The 21,766-nt window shown below is 38.1% G+C and overlaps 1 protein-coding gene across 7 annotated transcripts; it reads left to right on the top strand.

Moving 5' to 3' along the window:
- The first annotated feature begins 1,329 nt into the window (after positions 1-1,329).
- On the top strand, positions 1,330-21,184 carry TCAIM (T cell activation inhibitor, mitochondrial). Of its 7 annotated transcripts, none has more exons than XM_032691070.1 (13): positions 1,331-1,404; positions 2,167-2,292; positions 3,319-3,362; positions 3,651-3,726; positions 6,891-7,026; positions 7,565-7,718; positions 8,617-8,863; positions 10,472-10,594; positions 13,178-13,275; positions 14,886-14,977; positions 16,836-17,068; positions 17,595-17,726; positions 19,447-21,184. In XM_032691070.1, the coding sequence occupies exons 4-13, from the start codon at positions 3,698-3,700 to the stop codon at positions 19,670-19,672; spliced, it is 1,470 nt and encodes a 489-aa protein (XP_032546961.1). In that variant the 5' UTR covers positions 1,331-1,404; positions 2,167-2,292; positions 3,319-3,362; positions 3,651-3,697; the 3' UTR covers positions 19,673-21,184. The 7 variants fall into 7 exon arrangements, 6 of the variants coding, with proteins under 6 accessions (XP_032546969.1, XP_032546961.1, XP_032546952.1 ...); XM_032691061.1 differs by having other exon boundaries at positions 2,167-2,288; XM_032691051.1 differs by having other exon boundaries at positions 2,167-2,284.
- The last annotated feature ends 582 nt before the right edge of the window (positions 21,185-21,766 follow it).

Genomic DNA, 21,766 nt, shown 5'->3' on the forward strand with positions numbered 1-21,766 from the left:
GCTGCTTGCTGAGCCAGTGGGATGTGTCCTGGGTACAGATAGGGAATAACACAACCAGATAAAGCCACAGCACTACTCCCGTCACACAGTAAGTGCTGAGACTTAACTAAAAAGCAGGAATTAATTCTGTGCTGGGGCAGGGGGAGGAGGCCTCTCTTTGGGAATACGTACCCTATGCAATGGAGCTGCTATCTGGCTGGCCCACTTGCTGATGACGTCTCCCAGTTTATTTTATTCTTCAAGAAGTTAAAAGAAATCCCAGGTGAAATGAACAGCAGGGTTTTCTGTTGAATCAATTAAATTTTTTTTTTCATCTGCATAATTATGCAACCAATTTGCTTACATAACTGATTGGCTTCTGTTGTGAAGCAAAAAACATGCTGCACATTATGGAAATTAAGAAAATCCCCGAAGGGCTGTGAGTGTTAACTTGATTAAAAGCTTCACTGAACTACAGTTAGTTCCTAAACCTTGTCAGTCCTCTTTCTAACCTTTTCTGCCTAGAAGTGCAATACATTGCATGCAAATAACTCCAGTCCCTAGCAGTTAATATCCCTTTGTTTTCTAACTCTGTCAGCAACAGGCATTTTTGCTCTGAGGTTCCATGTCCCTGTATCAGCTGCATTTTGACAGCAGCTATCTTGGAAGAAAAATAGATGTGTAAATGTATGTGTACATCGAGCATTAGTAACATAGACATAGTCTTAAGCTGCGCCAGGGGAGGTTTAGGTTGGACATTAGGAAGAATTTCTTAACAGAAAGGGTGATTAGATATTGGGATGGGCTGCCCAAGGAGGTGGTGGAGTCACCGTCCCTGGAGGTGTTAAAGGAAAGACTGGACGTGGCACTTTGTGCCATGGTCTAGTTGACACGGTAGGTCAGAGGTTAGACTCGATGATCTCTGTGTAACTGCACGAAAACGGCTCTTGCGTTCCCATCGGGACCGCAGAGCTCACGGCTGGTTCTTCGCCCTCTTGGTGTTCTCTTTCTGCAGAAAGGCAACGTGAGGCGTGCGCAGGCATTTGGATAAACCGCTCCCATCCCCTCTGCAGAACGGCAGACATTTCTTGTGGCGAGGGTTTTCCCTTCCGCGTCCCTGACGAACTACTGCAGGCACAGCTGTGGAGCCCGAGGCAGGACCCTCTGGAATGGGAAGGGCTGCTTCCCACGGCAGCCCCGAGGAGCGGGGCCTGTGCGTGCGCTTGCGCGGAGCGGGGCCCGGGAGGGGAAGCGCTGCCCGCCCCGGGGCGGCACCGCCCACTGCTGGTGGCCACGCCCACTGCCTGATGGTCCTGCCCACTTGTCGGCCCCGCCCCCCGGCGGGAATCCCCGGGCCCGCCCCCTGCGGGGCCGTCGGCGGGGGTGATGGGGCCGAGCCCCGGTGGGCGCCGTCCGGCCGCGGCGGTAAGCGGGGCTGGGCCGCGGGTCTCGCCGCGCCTCTCCTCGAGGGGAGGGCAGGGGAGGAGGGGATCGGGGAAGGCAGCGCGACCTCCCCGCCCTCCTGCTCGAGAGGCCCGCTCGGACAGCGGCGACGGCGACCGGAGGATGGTGCGAGACCGAGCCCGGGCGGTGGGAGGGTGCGGGAGGGGGAGCGTATGCTTTGAAACCGGGCCGGGCTCCGTGGCCCCGTCCCCGCCGGCGGAGCGGGGGGTGCGGGCCGGGGTCGGAGCGAGCCCGTGCGCCGGACGCGCGGGCCGTACGTGCGCCTGGGCACGCGCGGGCCCGGCCGGCGGCACCGGGGGTCGGATCGGGCCGGATCGGATCGGATCGGGCCGGATCGGCTCCGCCGGGCTCGGGTCGGGCTCGGCTCGACCGGGCTCGGCTCGGCTCGGTTCGGCTCTCCCCGGCTCGAGCTCGCTTTGGCCGGACTCGGTTCATTCCGGCTCGGTTCGGCTCTGCCCGCTCGAGCTCGGCTCGGGATCAGTGGTCCCTTACCCGTGCCTTGTTGCTGAGGGTGCGAAAGGCCCGCGAGCCGGGGGTTGTCAGTTCTGCCGTCTGCTGGGAACACCTTTTCTTTAGTGAATCTTAAGGTGAATTTTACCAGGGCTCTGTTTTCAGTAGCTAAAACTGTCTCTGTGGCCGGGCCACTGTTTTCTTTCAAGCAGCGAGTGAGTGAAGTTGGCCCGAGCTTATTTTCTGAGCCGCTATCATCTTGTTTGTTTTCAGTCTTTTTCCTCAGTGCTGCCTCGGGTATAGGTGAGCACCCGAAATAAACACCCTCGGCCCGAGGTGAGATAGCAGCGATGTGCAGCGCCGTGTTGCCGAAGGGTTTTGCTAAGTGACTGTACGTAGTTAATATTTTGTTCTGTGTTAGCAAGTGTGAGTGACTTTGAGGTGGGGTGCAGGTGAAACTTGGTCAAGACCAGGAGCTTTTGTTTTTTAACTAAGCAGTGTACCAATTTCCAAGCAGCATTTGAAGCAAGAAACAATGATGCTTTTGTCTGGTTATATAAAGCGTCACCGCGGATTAAGTGAGATGGTTTTTTCCATCCTCTGCCCAAATGCCTGAAGCTAAAATTACAGAAGGAGAAAACTTTTATTACCAGAGAGCTTGTTAATGTATTTAACTTAGTTTGTGATCAGGACTGTTGTCACGGACACTAAAAATGACATTATTACAGTCTTGCCCACCTAGCTGAAAATCAGAAGACAAAAATTATTGAGTAATCTCAAATTAGCCCAGCATATTTTTTTCTCCCACTATCTGCTTCTAGTAAAACAACCTCTTGGTTAAGTATATTTTTATTACTAAGTTTTAAAACTTCAAGTGTTTTGCAAGGGAGTCATAGGAACTATCACGCTGTATTGGAACATGGATGGTGTTTCTCTGATAACTGCTTATCTCAGCTTGAAAACATCATACTTAGCAAGCATGTTATTTTGAAAAGTGCAAACAAAAGTATATTTTTCAAAAAAGAGTGCGTGAAAACATATAAGAAAACATTGCCAATAGGGAGCTTCCCTCCTAATCCCTAATGATTAGGTGCATGTTTGCACTCTGACATGCCCAGTGTTTTGTCTACTGCTGGAAAACTCTCAACCTACAGTTGCACAGTGCAGAAGTTACTGGTAAAAATTGCTAATTCGTTTTTATGAATGCCAGCAAACTTCTGATAAAAGATTTCAAGGCACTGTTGTAAGACAGTGTCTTTCCCTTTGTTTTTACATTATGCTTCGATAAATTAGTTGGCATGTACATTTTAAAGTATTATCATTTGTTTGAGAGTTTCGGACTTAGTAAAAAATTTACATGGAATTCCATGAACTGGTACGTGTTAGTGCTTAAAGAAAGCCTCTGTTTTTTTGCTTTTTTTTCAGAACAAAACCTGAACATCAGGAAGAGCAGGCAACATTGTCCATAGGTAATTTTTAGGGTGGTTTCTTTTCCTAACTGGAATGCCTTTAAATATTCATCCTCAAAGCAAAATACGGTAACGACTCTTAATGTTGGCGAGACTCACTGTTAGTAGAGGAAACTGAAAACATTCTTACACAAACCTTTAGATTTTATGTGTGGTTGCTCAATTTTGTATTACTGTTGTGACTTTGAAAGTTACCACTTACGATTTAGAGAATGCACTGATAAGTAGCAGGGGAAAATATCCTTGTTTGTTACTAAACGGGATTTTTTTTTTTTCCTTTTCTTTAAGTGAGTTAGTGGATGGCTGAAATTTGGCTTGACTATTGAGTTGCTGAAATGTTTTGCTGCTTGAGAACCGTGAGAAGGTATGGCATGTTGCTGACTTAACTTACCTTTAGCATATGTATATGTATGTATGTTTTTGTATATGATTTGCATATATGTGAAACTGGTTTGGTATTTTTGATCAGTGCTCATTTCTTTGACATTCTCATCTTTACAGCTTGAAGCTTTCAGCAGAGCATCCACAGCTGAAAATCCCTGAAAGCCATATGCCTGTCCTCGAGTGAGACAATAAAAAGGCTCTCAACAAAACAAGGGTTTTAAAATAGCTTAATTTTGAGATGGGGTAGTCCAAATATGAATATGATGTCCAATATGTTACTGCACTATTGAGTTATTAAAGCTCAGGGTTTCAAAATGTGTGAATATGCCTATAACTATGAGCTTAATTTAGCCAAGCTTTTCAGTGCCAAAACTATAAGCCAAAAAGTTAAACTTCAGAGAGATGTGAAAAAAAGAAAGCTGGAGGGAATTATTTAATCAATAAATTAAATCAGCCCTAGAGTGTGATTGCATTATGTGTTGTAGTAGAGATTGTGTTTCATATCTTTCATGAAGTGGAGACACTGTCCTCAAAGTGGTTATGACCTTGATTTTAATACGAAGCCTTTCTCTGCTCTTCAGATCTAAATGAACCTCTTGGAACAATCCTTGTTCCTTGTGAGTGAAGCCATAAACATCTTTCTTGCGTTTTATCTCTCTAAATCCATTTTAATTTACTTATGTTGTCACTTCAGTTGAAAGATGCCTCAGAGTTCTGTCTTTCACCTTCACTGAATGAATTCTTCCTTCTGTCACGCAGACTAATTTTGGCCTTTGAGCATTTCTCTTTTAAGCAAGTTCAAAATAGACTTCTGGCTGGAATCCTGAGCCTTCCTACTAGCATGACAGTGTTGTTTAGATACAAAACAAGGGAACTAAAGTTAGCCATACTTGGCCATTTTTCTTCTAGAATAACAGATGGAACTTTATGATTAATAAACTTGGAAGTATGATTAATAATTTCCAGGTGTGTTGGAACTTTTTACCTGAACTACTGGAAACAGCATGCAGTGTAGCTTAAGAGTGGATGTGGCAAATAGTGTATAAATAAGGTGAACAGTGAACTGAGCTCTTCTTCCTCCTGGCAAGGTCTAGGAGGATGTGAATTTTTTTGCATAGCTGTTACTCAAGACTGATTTCAGATAGAAAACTGGTTAATTTACTTTCTTTCCTTTGCTGAAAGAAATTTTTTTCCTTTTACTGTTCTGTGTCCATTTGCTAAAAAAAAAACAACTGCAATTTTTTTTTTCTCGGCAAGACAATTATTTTGGTGTTGCCATACCCAGAATGTAGGACCACCAGTGTGCTTTGCTTCCTTTCTTGCCAGATCTGGTAGAAATATTTTTCCTGCCTCACTGAGCAACTGTGGCACTGTCATTGAGAGCTTTCACTCTTCATAAAAACAGGATATGTGATACTTCACCATCTCCTGCTGTTTTGAGTAGGATCATGGGCTATAGTGATGACTAGTCTTAGAGCTTCTGAGATGTAGTCAGGAAGGAGGTAGAAGTGTTTGCCAGTAATACTTTTTTTTTTTAATTCTTCCACTTAATTCACACATGTGAAAATTGTTAGTGATAACAGATTTGAAATTTCATCAGTCTTCTTGCATCACAGATTTTCTGTCCCACTTTTCTACAGAAACTTCTGTTTTCAGCAAGCCGACTTTTCAGACCTACTAATTAAATATTTCCTCACCTCTTAGGCAGAAAACATTAGTCTGAACTGCTTTTATGTATCTAATTGAAGAGCTGGAAAAGTTGATAGAAAAAAGGTAAAGTGAGGGTCACAACTCAACCATTGGCCAAAATGAAAAATTCTCCTTATTGTCCGAGCACAAATTTGGGGATTTGGGGGATTTTTTTTTTTTTTTAATTAATGACAGCAGTCAGGAAAGTCTCACGTGTTTCTGTGTCCAGGATAATTATTTGGTCTAGGATGCTGAACAAATAGCTGTGAAACAGTCCTGCTAACTATTATTAATAAAGTTACTAGTTTTATGTGAATTGGAAGCAGCTTTGCCTCCAATCTGCCACATATTTAGGGTTTGCAGTTTGAATGATACTGTGAGGAGTGAAACAGCATTCTGCTGCTTGACAGAGCAGAGTCCCTGCCCTTCTGAGTTGCAAATGAAAATAAACATTAATCACAGAAAACGACCTGTTGAATGTGTTAACTTATAAAATCAGCTGAAGGAGAAACCTATTATTGAATATTTACCAATTCACATTTTCTTGTTGCTTTTATATACACTGTCTCTTGGTAATTAGTTTGCTAAACCTGAATATCACCTTTGAGCTATGGCAGGAAATTTTGGTGGTCTTTAATGCAGAACTCATTTTTCTTTCCGTTTCAGTCCTCTGTTACACAAGTGTGCTTGTTATAGAACTGTTGTTTAATTTCTGCATAGTTGGAGGTATTCAATAATTTGTGCTTTCTGAGCTACGTAGAACTTCTTCAACTTAATTTTTCCTCCTAATCTTAGGTGAATAAATCTTCGTTTCCTACCACTGAAATTTCTTTTAGTCCTTGTTTCTTCTAATTCAGTGAAGATTAAAAGGCAAATAAATATTGTCTTTTAACTTCATATTTTCTATAAAAGGATGTTTAAGAAACTAGATTTATTTTTTTTTTGTAATGGACACAAGTATGGGAAACTCAGAAACTAACGTAGAACTTTTTTTGACTGAATTGTGATTATTATTCCTGGGTAAAATCTAATATTCTTTTGGCACTGCTTGAAAAATACTAGGTTTGGCTTTTAACGTGGAGATTCTAAAATATATAAGGAATATTTTGTAGGAATACCTACAAAAAATACCACTAAAGCCAGTATCTGTAATTTGAACTTCTTGATTGGGGAATTTTTCTTTGAGAAAGTAGAGGGAAAAGTTACTGTACTTATTTACATGTCTTTAATCAGCCATTAGCATCCACCATCTCTAGAACCTGTTGGATTGGCTCTGTTGAAATACAGCTTTGTGAATCCTAAGGGGAAAGAAAAATCCAGAACTCAAACTTCTGATATCAGTTTTAAATTATACTTGCAGTTGTGAATATTTACTCAATTCTGTCACATTCTGATGTAATTTGTTTTATCACTTGATTGGTTGCATCATACATAAATATTTTATTACTTTATTAGGTTATGTGTGGACAAGATATTGCTACAGTGTGTTCTTCAGGCAAGAACTTTGTCAGGAGCTGATGCCATCAATGCTCTCAGACCTTTCTATTTTGCTGTACATCCAGATTTCTTTGGCCAGCATCCCAAAGAGAGGGTAACAATCTTTTAGTATGCTTTTTCTGTAAATATTTCATGTATCAAGGATGGAAATTTTCTAGTTTTCCTGCTCTCAGAGAGACAAACATAGTGTTAGAATTTAATGTGGTTGTTACCATGCAACAAAAAGATGCACTTCCTTTATTTTTAGTGAGGATAGGGCCCCTAAACATCCATTATTTATTACTCATATTTTCTAATTGTTCTAAACAAAATACTGAATCCTTCCAGACTAATTTATAATACATACTACTTTATCACTTTGAAATGCTGTGCATTATATTTGAATCAGTATATTTCTTTAAGCTCGAAAGCCTGAAGAGTGAGTTTTGGAATGTACAAGTATGTACATCATACAGATTTATTCATGCAAGATAATTATTAATGCTAAGAATATAAACTGTATCACTACTTGCTAAGAGCAACTGGCATTTTGTAAGAACTAATTCTGCCTGTAAGATTAAAAAAGGTTTAAATGAAAAATTACCAAATTCATCATCTGTAATGGTTTTTTGTTTGTTTTTGTTTTTAAATAGGAAGTAAATGAAAACTCTCTGAAGAGGTTAAATGGCTACTTGGAGAACCTACAGAAACCAGGATTTCGTTCCTTGAAGCCAACTCAGCTTACTTTTTATGTAAGAGAAACAGAACCAAACTCTTCTAATGTTCAAGAATCCTTCAGTGCTTCAGGTGCTTTTATATCGTGCAGAATGTATCTTCCTGTGTTTAAATTCTTTCCGACCATTACTTAGCCTTGTGCAGTCATAAAGACTTCTCAACTGAATAAAATCCAGTCAAACCATGAAAATATGTATTAGATCAGACAGCTGGGACCATCCCAAGTAATTAAACATCTAAGCTTTAAAAAGCATTGAAAGAATGAGACATTACAGAGTTGAGGTCAAGTTACAGTATGAGAAAGTAAAAAACATAGGTGGATGTAAATGATAATTTTTCTGCTTTTAATACCATTGTCATGTTTAACTGGAACAACAGTTGGGTCCTTATCCTCAGTACACAATGTCAGGGTACTTGTAGGATCAATAGGAACTTATTCTGTAAAGCAGAAGCTGTATAATGTCTGAAGCTTCGATTCACCACATTGTCTCTTACCTTTGAGACTACAAAAAATATTGCCAAATTTGGAATATTGCTTATGATTAATTTTATTCTGCATATTTTTCTTGGGTGGTACCAATATGCCTTACCTAACAGATGAGTTTTACATTCTGTTTCCTGACAGTTAAAAAACTTGAGCGAATTGTGAGGGACCCTAGTGCTAGGTCCTAGAAAATAAAATCATACTGTTTTTCAAGAAAATAGTGTTATGTTCAGTCTGCTTAATGTAACATTTGAAGTGGAAGCTGTCTTCTGCTCTTGAGTCAAAAGCTTGCTTTCTATCAGGGCAGTTTGACCCAGTAGCTGTGATGAGACATAGTTAAACTGCACGTAAATTTTGCAGTGAGTACTGAAATAACAGTATCATAATAATTTCCAACTATCTGTGCCTTGTTTGGTTTCTCATGTAAGGAGAGAAATGTGAATGCATTTTAAATAATTTTAATTAAATAATACTTGTATTTTACAGGGTTTCGAGCAGTCAGTTTTACGTTACGTACTAGGGATCTCCTGAGCACAGTATTAGATATTCTCAACTCCTGCAGTTTATCTACAGAGCATATTCAGAGTTTGAATGTGAACTCTCAGCCACACAAGGAAGCAAAAAGCACAGTGAACAGACCTATCAAATGGGATAAGACTTATTATTCGTTTACTGGATTCAAGGATCCTGAGGAGGAACTAGAACAAGCCCAGAGAGTGGAAACAACTTTAATGTATGTAATGCTTTCATTGAACAGAAATTTTGTAGCCTAAATTTGTCTTATTCTACTGCCAAGTTCTTTAAAGGCAGGCAATAAGTATTCTGAACAATACAAAACTTCATTGTTCGACATGTAATTTTGTCATGCTTTTTATAATTAAAGAGAGTTTTCTAATGAGCTCCTGGGATAACTAGTGCCAGCTAAGCTGAGGCATTCTTGTGTCTTTGCCCAGCAGTCATGTTTGGTCAATCCAGTTTTGGTTGATTTAGCTTTTCAGATTTGTGGAATATTGGTGGCAGTTCAGAAGGAGACAGAGGGTCCACTTGCTCCAAATAGCTCCTTACCTCTTACAGTACTTCTGTAACACAAAACTATATGGCTCCTAACTTTATTGTTACTCTTTCATTATCACTTTCTGGTGGGAGTGAGAGATAATACATGAAAACTGAGGTTAAAAGGTTTTAATTTGCCAGGTATCTTAGTGTTGTGCTCCTCATTTGTTGTTCATCATGCCAACCTTAATATTTAAATTGATGCAGTTATACATACTGAACTTGCATTTAATGGAGCATGTTGTGTATTAGAAATTGGTGCTCATTTTGGGACACATACACATTTTGTGGCCTTGAAAAACTTCTTGTAACTTTGTGTCATTTGAAATGAATGCAGGACTGTGCAGGAAGATTCTTCAGAGCAAAGCATACCCCTTGTCCTGCATACCACTTCACAAATAAAGCTGCTTTAACATATGCAATTGTAAAACACTTAACTGAGGTTTAACATACTAGAGAATATTTTTGCTTAGTTTTACACATATACAAGAAATGCCACAAACAGTTACATATTAACAATCTCCTTTGAATAACTATCCATTTGGCATTAGACCTCTCTTTTTACTTGAGTTTGAAGTTTTTTGCTCAGAATACAATATTCGAATGGAAATATTTGTTTGTAAAAATAAGGGTATGAAAATCAGTTTATGCTATGAACAAAGGCTAAATCTCTTAAAGAGTAACTTTTCCCTATAAATAGAATTATCTATTTATTAAAATTTTAGATGTACTTAATGAGTCATGTTTGTCTGGTTGTGATTATTGTGATTATACTTTGACTCATTTAATCTGTGTTCATGTCAGCTCTGTAGAAGTTACCTAACCTAGCCCTCTAGTACCACCTCTTGTATTTGGTAATGTACTATGGTCACTTGGGTTTTCCGTTGGGCTTTGTCGTGGCTTTGTTTTTTAAAGGCAGGTACGTGGAAGCTTCTTTCATTAAAACACAACGTTCTGAAGCTGCCCCCTGAAATCACACTAATCTGCTTCTCTACCCTTTTCATGCCTCTAAGTCTTACAGTTTACACTGTCAGTGTCTTTTGGTTCAGTTTGATTCCCTAGTCCCCTTCAAAGACATTAAGTGCCAGGTTTTACTTTGTAGATATCTTCAGGTGAAGCATTCAACAATTTCAGTTTCTATCCTCTATTTTAAAAAAAAATCCCTTTACCTGGTAATTTGAAATAAAACCTTTATGTTAGCAGTAAGAATTCAGTTACCTTTACTGTTTGCATGAAAGGTAATACAGCAGCATGCTTCTACTGTTGAGCATTTTTCCTCCTCTTTCAGATCCTGGCTAGATGATAACGGAGCAAGTGCAGTAAAAAAGCTGAAAAAGAGTTTGCCGCTTAGAAAAGAACTAGAACGTTTAAAATTTGAACTTTGTAATGAACTCCAGCTCTCAGATATCAGGTAATAAATTAGATCAGTTGGACCTGGATTAAGACAATCAAAGCAAGAAAGTGTTGCCTAATTCTACGCCATGAGCTTTAAAGACTCGTTTCAGCAAAAAACTATATTTCATATATGAAAAAGTGTTACTGCATTGAATATTTTTGTAGAAGAATTCTTTTTTGGACAAAAGTTTCCTGTTACAATCTGCTCCAGGAGATCTTGTATTTGTAACTAAAAATGTAGGCTCCAGTTGAGGCAAACACATAACTAGAAATAGAACCTGTGCATATGTGTTAGTTTGGGTGGTGTTTTGCTGGTTAAAATTGCTCTTCCTGAGTTCAAGTTAATATCTACAAAGATAACTAGACTGGCAGTGAAATGCAACTTTGCACATTGTACATATTGTGTGAATGTTTAATAAAAATGTTCCTTCTTGTGCTTTGTTTCCCACTCTCCAGAGTAGGAGCTATGTTTCCTTAGAAGGGCAGAGTACAGTTGGAGATCTTGATTCTCCAGAATATTTTCAGAAAATAATTTGCCATCCCTTTTTAAATTTTGTGCCTTGGACTGAGAATGTTCTGAAGTGTGATGTTCGGTATGGGAAAATGGCAGTGAAGGTATTCACCATTGGAAAAATTAACTTTGGAGGATTATTTCAAGGGCCAGTCTGTTAAGTTCTGTTTTTAAAAAAAGAAAAGAGAGAGTTGGAGCCTCTGAAATCATGCTTTTGTCCTTTCACCCTGTAAAAGGCCCTGGCTTCTTTTAAGCTGAAGCCAGTTTTTTTGAACACAATTTCTAATCCTCTGCAACTGTGCTGTGGTGAGGGTTTTTAAGATTCTGAAACAGTCTGCAGTATTAAAGGCGTGCATTTGATTTTATTCACTGCTTATATCTAATTTTATTACAGTTTGTGCTTTTAAAATTCACTAAAGCTATTGTGTTCCATGCAGAGTTATTCACCTTCCATGAGTTATATTGTTATAATTCAGAAAAGAATGTGCGTGTTGGAAATCTGACAAACCAATATCTTAATAGGGAACCGTTACTTGTGATATTGCCAGTGTTCACAGAGGTCTGAAAAATAACTGGGTCATTGGCTTTACTCCATGTATAAGTTTAGGACAGCTGAAGACATGCCACCTTTTTACATTCCCGTCTGGTGCTACTGAAAGCAAAGTGATATTGCTAGGTAACAGTAAGTAGTTGTTTGAATTACTTGGATTAGATTAAATTGCCTCACAAGTGCTGTGGCTTAGTGCCACTTCCTGCATCCCAAAGAGTGAGATTTTGCTAGTTAAATTTCCCCAAATGAGATAATCTGGGTTGACCCCAACCAGCAGTTAAGTCCCCACACAGCCACTTGATACACCCCGAGCGAGATGGGAGAAAGAGAAAAAGAAAGAGTAAAACTAAGAAAATTTGTGGATTAAAGTAGAAGTTTTATTAGTGAAGCAAAGCTGTGAGTTCAAGCAAAGCAAAAGGAGGAATGAATTAACTGTTCCCCTGACAGAGGCAGGTGTTTAGCCCATTATGGGAGGCAGGGCTTCAGTATGTGTAATACTTGCTTGGGAAGACAAACACAATAATCATGAGGATCCCTCCTTCCTTCTCTGTTCCCTGTGCATTTATTGCTGAACACAACATATGGTCTGGAATAACCCTTTGGTTAGTTGGAGTCACCTGTCGTGATTTTGTCCCCTCTCAGCATCTTGCCCACCCCTACCTACTTGCTGATGCTGGGGGGCAGAGTGGGAAGAAGAAATGAAGACCTGGACACTGTGCCAGCACTGCACAAAATATTGGTGTGTTATGATCACTGTTTTAATAAAAATGCAAAAGATGGGTGCTGTGAAGAAAATTAACTCAATTCCAGACAGACCCAGTACAATAAGGGAATAGTAATTTCCTACTTTGAGACAGTTTTATATCAACTCTGTAAAAGGGTGTATTTTTTCAATACACTGGGACAAATTCAGTTTAAATGTTTTGCAATTTAGTTAGAAATCTGATCTGTCTGTGATGGAAAAGATGTCAAAACTGCGTATATTAAAGTCACCAAGGTAACACCTGGCTCCTGTATCGTTTAACAAAAATTATTCCACTTAAAATATAAATAATACATAGCAACTTTCCACTGGAATTATAGTAATGTTTTGGGCTAGGAACTCAAAAAAACCCAACCTTAGATACTGTATTTGCTCCTCTGGACGAACATTACACAGTGTACAAATAAACTGCATGCTCCATGACTGAGCCAAATACAGAGTTGTCTGTCACTGTTTTTTTACTAACCCCCTTCTAATTGGTGGAGAGATTTACAAGTTCTGTTCTGTCTACCAGATTTTGTATTTGGTTTTCTTATATCTGTCATTGGTTTTCTTTGGTTTTTTTGGCCTCACTTTAAGAAGCGCTGTGAAATTTTATTTAGGCTTTTTAACTGTTCAAATAACGTATGACATGGACAGCTTTTCAGTAGCACTTGCTTTTATTACTGTTGAAGTGCTATTTTATTTGTGTTATAAGGCTGCATCTCAACTTCTGTGATTTTTTTTTTTTTAATGATATTGACAATTAAATGCTTTCAATTGTATTTTTATTTAGGTGGCAGAGAAGCTGGGGTATTGCTCACCGCTGTAGCCAGCTGCACAGTCTAGCTCGCTTAGTCCAACAGCGACCTGAAGTATTAAAGAATGTTAAAGGTATTTCTGTTGCTGGTTTCCTATATCCTAATACAGAATTTGTTTAGAGATGAGCATAGGTCTTCTGTGACAACAGAGCTCTCGTTCTTTTCGTAAATACCTTTCGTAACTGCAGAAACAAACTTGCCAGGCTTACTGAAAAGCTGGTGAGAACTTTTAAGCTACTGGGTATTTTTTTAAGGTGGTCTTGCCTTATAGTATGTTCGCTACACTCAGCTTCTAGTTTACTTCTTAATAAATGCAAACAGAGTGAGTTGAAGGCACCAGACTTAATATTAACAATGAAGGTAAAAAATCTAGTCTGAACCTCTGAAAGGGCAGAGGTAGCAATAGACTTACCCATGGTAGATTCAAGACAAAAATGTGAGGAGCTCTCTAAAGAGTCAGTATAAGGAGGACTCACAAGAATACCTTTAAAATTGTATTTGTTTTCTCTTCTCTTTTATGTTTAGTTCCATAAAACAACTATATTAAAGTCTGTATTTTCTCAAGAAAAACTAAAATATTCTGTAAACCTAACCTACCATTCCTCTCATAGAGCTGTTTGACCTGTGGCAGTAGCTGTTTCCTCTAATTGTAATTCCACATTTTATGCCTGTCTGCAGATAGTCAGTTTTGAGATGCTTTCATTTGAGGGTGCACCTAATCCTTTGTCAAAAGACAGTGGGTAGGACAATAAGTAGTAATTTTAAATTGTATCAGGTTTCAAATTAGTTTCTCTTCCTAAGCATGCTAAGGATTTAAAGTGCTAAAGAAGTCTGTCTTGTGAACCAGTTGTAGTCTTCATCTTTGAAAATCTGTAATAATACACAAATACCTGTCAGTAATTATACAGGTACAGTTGATCTTGCCTTAGGGTACAAGAATGGACTAGATACCTTAAAGTCAGTGCTGCTCTTTCTTTGGGATTTTGGAAAACTGATTTCTGAGACCAAGAGCTTCTCTTTAAGCCTTGTCTTGTAGGTTAATATATCACACTGAAGACTTTTGTGGAAGCTTATTTTGATAAATAGTTAATTGCCTGTGCTCTTACCCTAAAGAATTCTTAAGGATCTTTGTACTTCACTTAAAAAAACATACTCAGACTCAAAATTGATTTATCACCCTAAAAATACAACTGGAATTATCCTTTTATGTTGTGTCTATTTTTTCCTTTTAAAAAGGAGTGAAAACCTAATGTGAAATGAAAATTATTACAGCTTGCATGTTGCAGAGAGTTCTGTGAAAATGGTGTTGAATGGCTGTGCTAGTAGTTCTTTGACCAACATTTACCTTACTTATGTATACTTTAAACATATAACGTTTCCTACTGTATGCGTAATTTGTACAGATTCTTTAAATATGCTGTCTGCTGAGATTTTCTCTTATTTTAAAAGTAGTCATAAGAAAAAAATCCAAGTATCTAAAAAACTATCAAGTTCAAACAGGGAGAAGGCAAATGCTAAGTCAGGTTTGTATGAAAAAAAATTCCGAAGCTAGACTTTTCAAGAATCTCTTTCAAACTTTGAGAATAACAAAAGCATCTACTCACGTGCATTTGTGCTGCAGAAATACATTGTGAGAATTATTGCAGTAACTCAAATTAGTAAAGAGCTTTGTTCAATCTCTAGGGCGCACAGTGGTATTTACAGACCGCTCAGGTATGAGTGCAGCAGGTCACATAATGCTGGGGACCATGGATGTTCACCATCACTGGACCAAAGTAAGAGGATTTCAAAGTAAATGATAATGCCTTTTGTTATGACATCCTTTTTTAAACTATAACAAAAATATTAATAGGTGCAGATAACTGATGAGTAATTTAAAGCAAACACTTAGCTATTATGTTTAGCATCACTGTGTACACTGCATTCTAAATTTAATCCTCTTTGTGCTGTTACTAACAACAGTCTTTGTCAGATGTTTACTGCTGCTTTCATTAACAAGTCAGTACTACTCCTGATTAGATACAAAGAAAACTAATTTGTTATGCACCGTTCCAGTCTGTGCAGCAAGCACTGGCAGAATATTTAGTGATCCATAAAGAGCTCATTTCCATGAAGAACTAATGAATTTTATTCAGATTTTTCGTAAATATGAGATTTAAAGGGAGTTGTGAAATGATGATTTCAGTCAATGACTACTAACCAACCCCATCAGTCCATTTTGTTCTTTCAGGCAGCTAATGTGGATGTTGCAGAAATTTATCTTTAGTGACTATGCCAGTTCTGCTGCTGATTGTGTAATGTTCAGTTGATAAGCTTTCTGGCATTCTAAATGATAAAGTATTATATGCAAAGAACCAAAAATTAAATTTGTAGTGATATCAACATGTCATTTAAGTAATTTTTCTTTAATCTTGGTTGCTGAAATATTATTGATAGTTCTGTCAAAAAATACTTCTAAAGGAGATAATTGGTGGAATTTCATACTAGGAAATTTCACCCTGCTAGAATATGAGAATATTCTATTTCTGTAGTCCAGTCAGTGAATAATATGAAAACTTGGCACTCAGTCTTCTTTCTCTAGTTGTTGAATTTTCGCCTATATATGTTTCACTGAGAGAGAAAACAAACCATGGTTTGTTAGTGAATGATTTACTAAGAACTTACACATTCTGATGAATACTAAAATAAACTCTTATCTTCCTTGAAAGGATAAATGCTCTTTCTAACTTTGCCAAGGAGGTCTTTCTAACATTTCAGAGGAAGTCATATATCTACACAAAATGCCATGCCGATGGAATAATGCGTGTAGTTAGTTGTAGTGATGGTACAAAAGAGAGGTATAACTTTGAACCTGAAATCAAAGGCTTTTTATTTTAAAATGCACTGAAGATCATGTGAAATGTTACACAGAAAAAGTTAGTGAAAATCTTGATCAGGTCCATTAGCCACTTGGTTTGTAGAGGACATAATTGTCCAATTCTACCCTGTTTTAGAAAATAGTCCTAAGTGCTGTTACTTTTTGTTACTAATTACTAGAAGAAGAAAGCAGTAGGATACTGTCCAAGTCAGTCTCTAGAATGCTTCATCAGAAGTACAATATTTAGAGTTCTGCCATTTTTCTCCATAACAAATGCAAGTACTGAACCAATAAATTCTGTTGTGCCCAAAGCTGTTCTGATTCTACTACTCTCCTAGGTTTCTAAAGAGATTGTTCTGAAATCACTTGACTTGTTCCAGCAGCAGCATTTTTTTTTGTATGGAAAGCTACATTATAATGTAATAACAGGGTAGATGGTGAGTATTATATGAGGAATAGCTCTACCACTATAAGTGTGGTGATAAATGTTTTATTTTGGCTTCAGATGATATATTTTTTTTATCTGGAACTGTTAATTTCTGTATATATAGTGGTGCCTTTATAGTATAAATATGAAAAATACTTACAATCTTAGTCCCAAAATGTATATATTTGATATTTCTCAATTTTGGTATTCTTTGATTTTATTTTTTTCCCCTTGAGTTCCATATTTGTATTGTTAAGTGTCCCTTTGTAGTTTCTTGTTATTTTTTTAATTTATTAAAATGAGTTTTATGCTCTGTGACATAGGAGATGTGTTTTGTGTGTATGCACAGATTTTTGAGAGACTGCCAAATTATTATAAGCTTCAAAAAAGGCTGCTGTTCTTGGAAGATCGGATAAGTGAACTTCTGGGAGGCATACAAGTAATATATATTGAAGAACTGCAACCTTTGTTGACTCTAGAAGAGTACTACGAGACTCTGAACTCTTTCTGTAATAAGTTACGTGACAGTAGACTGCCTTTTCATCCTCGCAGTCTGCGAGGTTTGCAAATGATTCTGGAAAGGTAGGTATGTGCAGGAAAGGTTTATTTCTTTCAGAGCTTTTACTCTTTTTTTTTTTTTTTTTTTTGTACCCTGATTATTGCTTTCACTAAGAAGAAAAGTAATATAATCTCGGATTTTCATTATGTCAAAGTCGTTTTGTTTCTGAAGGTTTTAAGTGCATTTTGTGGGTTAAGAAGGAATCAGACTGAAGAAAATCCTGCTTAATTTCATTCAAGTTGGACTCAAAGTTCTGTTTTTATCTTTCAGTATTGTGCTGGGGTAAATCAAAAGTTTTGTGCTGTCGTACTGGTGTTCATATTTTTTAAGTATTGTTGTCAGTTGATTTTGAAATGTAGTTTTAAAAAAGAATTATGTATTGTGTTTCTGTAGTCTCATGAACCAAACTTGATTTGTTTTTTACCAATTATTCTGATAGTGATTAATTTATATTCTTTTATCTTCAGAATTCATGCTGAAAGTAATTAATGGAAATACTTGCATTAAAAAAATTATACCTTGTTCTTTACTTCCATCATGTTTCATAAGTGACAGATATGCACCAAGCTTACATGAATTTGGACACTTTATGATCCCAACGGTCTGCGATCCAGCTGCTCTTCAATGGTTTATTTTTGCCAAAGCACAGGAAGCAAGAGAGAATCTGAAAAGAAAGGAGGAGTAAGTGTTCATGTGACTTGATACATTTAGCTCATTAAAATCTTTGCATGTCATGTTTTTTATTTGGAGGAGGAGGAGAACTTTGAAGAACATATTCATACTCTTCTGGTGGAAAAAATCTTCTGTTTATAAAATAGAACTTTAACCATCAGCTTTACTAAGTGAAGAATGACAGCATTCAGTGAACACGAACAGTTGTTAGAAAATACCCTCCTTCACCTTGTAGAAACTTCATTCAGATATGAAAGATCTTTGCTTAAAAGACAAAATTGCTTAATTTTTTTACAATTACTTCTCCAAAGGGGAGATGGGGTTTTTCTTAAAGGAAGATACCTTTAATTGGATAAGAAAAGCAACAACTTCTATTAATGTTAATTACAATGTGACAGTAGTAAAAAAAAATCTAAACTAAAAATATTGAGACAACTACAGAATCATTACTTCTAGTTGTTTGTCAGTTAGTTTAGAAGAAGGTTAGTTAGCACCTAACAAGGGGTTCTCCCTGTGTGCAGCTAACTTGAATTCCTTCAAGGGAGCCTGAGGTTTCACAGAACAGGAAAGCTTGTGCCTCGATATTAGGGAAGGCACTCAGGAGGGTGGTGCAGATATGGTCCACAGAGAGGACAGGCTTGCCCTAGGTTAACTCACCATCTCAATTCATCCCTGACTGCCAGAGGTGGACTGGGCTCTTGTACAGTGATCTGAGTGCCTCAGCAGAGCACAGTGCTGTGCAAGTACGCTGAGATCCCATCCTGAGCTCTGGAAGGAGTGGTGGCGAGGCCCTACAGTAGTGTTTTCATGTGTTTTCAGTAGCTGTGTCTGTGCTTAGCTTGGGCTGATTCACCTCCCCGGTCTAACACAGGGTGTGTGTAGTAGGGCAGCAGCGGTGCTGTTTCTGTAGGCAGGCTGGCTGGAAACTACAGCTGTGTTAGTGTGGCACAGTGCCTGAGCTATTGAGACTTGCTGAGCCTGAACTGTCTGCATTAGTTGATCAGTCATGGCTCCAGTGACTTAATTAACTCTACACATTAACTTTATTTCTGAATAGTCTGAGTTTGCCATGTGGTGTCTTATCACTCTGGGGTGAAAGGAAAAAATCATCTGCAAGCTATGAATTCAATATTCTTAGAATTGACCTTTAAGATCATAAGGTCCAAGTGGATCCATATAATTCTGCTTTTAGGAAGTCACTAACACATTTAATGTGCATCAATTGACTGTACCTATCAACTGTTGTTTTTGATGACATACAGGGTACTGGTGTAATTATGAAAATGAGAATAATTATGAACATGATCTTATACTTCAAACTTACACTTTCAACATTATTTAAGTACTTGCATCCCTTACATTAAAAATGGAGCTTTATAGGATTTTATTTTGATATTTTTCCCTGTTACTTAGTGAGCAAAAAGATACCATGGTGCAGGCTTTCAAATGTGACTCCCTGGGCATGCTTTTGCCCATAGTCATGGGAGAATGTTCAGTCTGACCTCTGAGTAGACACAGGTATCAACCTGCACAAAAATCTCAGCTGTACCAACTGTACATGAATTGATACCTTTGTTTACATGCATATAACCTACTTATTTCATTATTTCCAATTTTAATATATATTCAGTATATATTGAAATGCTTGCTTCAAGGTGGTTTGGTTTTTTCGGTTTTTTTAAGATGCTAAGTTCTAACTTTGTCACTGTGTGTTGCCTTCATTTGCTAGGATGATGATTACAGAAAAAGAACTAATTGATACTTCCACTGAAAAATTCTCTTTGGACCGGCTGTATAAGGAGCCGAGTGTTTCCAGTGCACAGATGATAGATTGTTGTAAGCGGCTGCTGGAAGAATCGCTGCCATACCTACAAGGCATGCACCTTTGCATTTCACATTTCTACTCTGTGCTGCAGGATGGAGACCTGTGTATACCTTGGAACTGGAAAAACTGAGAGACATATCTGATAATCAGATGAATTGTTTATTTTCTGTAAGAGGTTATAAATATGAATGTTTTTAAGAGTAAATTATTTAAATCTGTATTTTGATATCAGTATTCAACATACAAATTTTCTTCCAGCTGCTGCTCAAGAAGGAGTGGAGTCCTAGACAATTTGCACAATGCACAGTATTGGTAGTTCTGAAAAAGACATTTGTACATCATCCATGCTACTGTAGAAGTTTAATGTATGTTAGCAGTTGTGAAACTGCATTTTTGTAGTGAATTCTGAAAATACATTAAATTGTGAGTCTCTAAAAATGTGCATGTGTATTTTTGATATACATGAATATTGCCACATAGATCACCTTAAAGAGTGTGCTATTCAAAGCAGACATTATATGTTATCTTAAGGGATTCATTGAATGCAGAAGTTCAATACATAATTTGTCTTCTGGCAACACTGGCATTTCATACTGCTGCTTATTACTGAATTAGGAAAAAAACAAAAAAGCAAGGGAAAAACAACAGAATATTTCTACTTTGACGAAGAAAACAGTACATTAACTTGGTCTCTACAGCACAGTTTCATATGCTGGTCCAACAGTATTGCCTTAGAATTCCAAAATACACCAGTTGTACTGTCTGCAGTTACTTTAAAGCAGATGTCATTCTCTTTTTGTTTTCCAGCATTTGCTCCATAAATACAGACAATCCTCTTTACTTACACTATAACAGATTGCAAATCCCATTCACAACACTTAAAACCTGAGTACTTTAATGTGACATCTAAGGAAAGGAAGCATTGATTTGTGTGGGATTGTCTGCAAGAGTAAGTATTTCTCAATAAGAACAAGGAGTTTGCAGTACGGCAAATGGATCTTTACTGGTACTTTGTTCTTTGAAAAAAAAAACCATGAAATAAAGTGTGAATGTATGTCAACACTTTTTCATTGTAATACATGCCAAGATGCATTTTGGTATTTGGATTACTACTTTACAAAATATCTTTTGAGAAACACCAACTGCTTAACATTTCTGCACTTGAATTCATCATAACTGGCAAAAAAAAAAGAAAAAGAGGAATTGTCAAATGCTTACTTGCCTTGTCTTTTTATTTGTATTGAGCAGGGAAATTGTTGTGGTTCTCTGTTTTCTCCTGTTAAAAGGCTCAGTGTCAAGTTGTTTGATATGTTGTCAAACTTAAAACAAAAATTCTCACTGTGATTTCAAATGTGTGTTTTAAAACATTGAGGCAGGAACTGTGACTTTTTCAGACCTTTAATTCAGGGATATTACTGGCAATTCCTTGTGTAGGTTTTGAAGGTCAGTTGATAGTTTCTTCTAAGTAGTTAACTTCCATTGCACGTTACCTCCCTCGCTCCATGTATCATTGATGATCCTGTCCATGTCCCCTCTGTGCTAAGCAAGTGAGCCAGTCCTATCAGCTGTAGCCCAGCAATATTCCCTGTAATAGCTCTTTGAAAGCAGGGTGTCATTGGCAATAAAAAGTGAATGTAGTGGAGTTTTTTCTTGCTTGAGTTGAATGACCCCTTACAGATCTTGAGGCAATAAGCAGTGGTCCAGTTTGGTTGTAGAGGAGATGACAAAAAGTCTGAGGGAAGGTGGATGGATGCGACTGAGAGCCCGATTCCTGGAAGGATAATGACGCTAATGTCACAGAAAGCAGTGACTACACCTCTTTGCAGTGCAGAAAAGATGACTGGAACTGGCTGGAGGAGGAGGAGACATAAGCTCTAAAGAGCCTTAATGAACTAGAGCATGGGATGTTTCCATGTAAGTAACTGGGGCAATGGAGACCCTGACCTGGAATGGGGTTGGTGTAGGCAAGGGTTGGCAAGGGAGAATGGGACTGAGCTTAAGTGTAAAAGCAGTGAAAGTAGTTGCTGTTACACACTTCTAGTCTGGGATACATCTGCAGATTGTCACCATTCCTTCTAAGGGGAAGTAACCAGTATCATCTAGCAAAATGTGTCAGCACTCCAAGGATAGTGTGGCAGCTTGCTCTCCTGATGGTTACCACCGGGCAGGGTCTCAGTTCTTGTGCAATGAACCAGAGTTCCAGTCCTGCCACTCTTCCACCGGG

This window comes from Chiroxiphia lanceolata, chromosome 1, assembly GCF_009829145.1.
Source record: "Chiroxiphia lanceolata isolate bChiLan1 chromosome 1, bChiLan1.pri, whole genome shotgun sequence".
In the NCBI taxonomy this organism is placed as follows: Eukaryota; Metazoa; Chordata; class Aves; order Passeriformes; family Pipridae; genus Chiroxiphia; species Chiroxiphia lanceolata.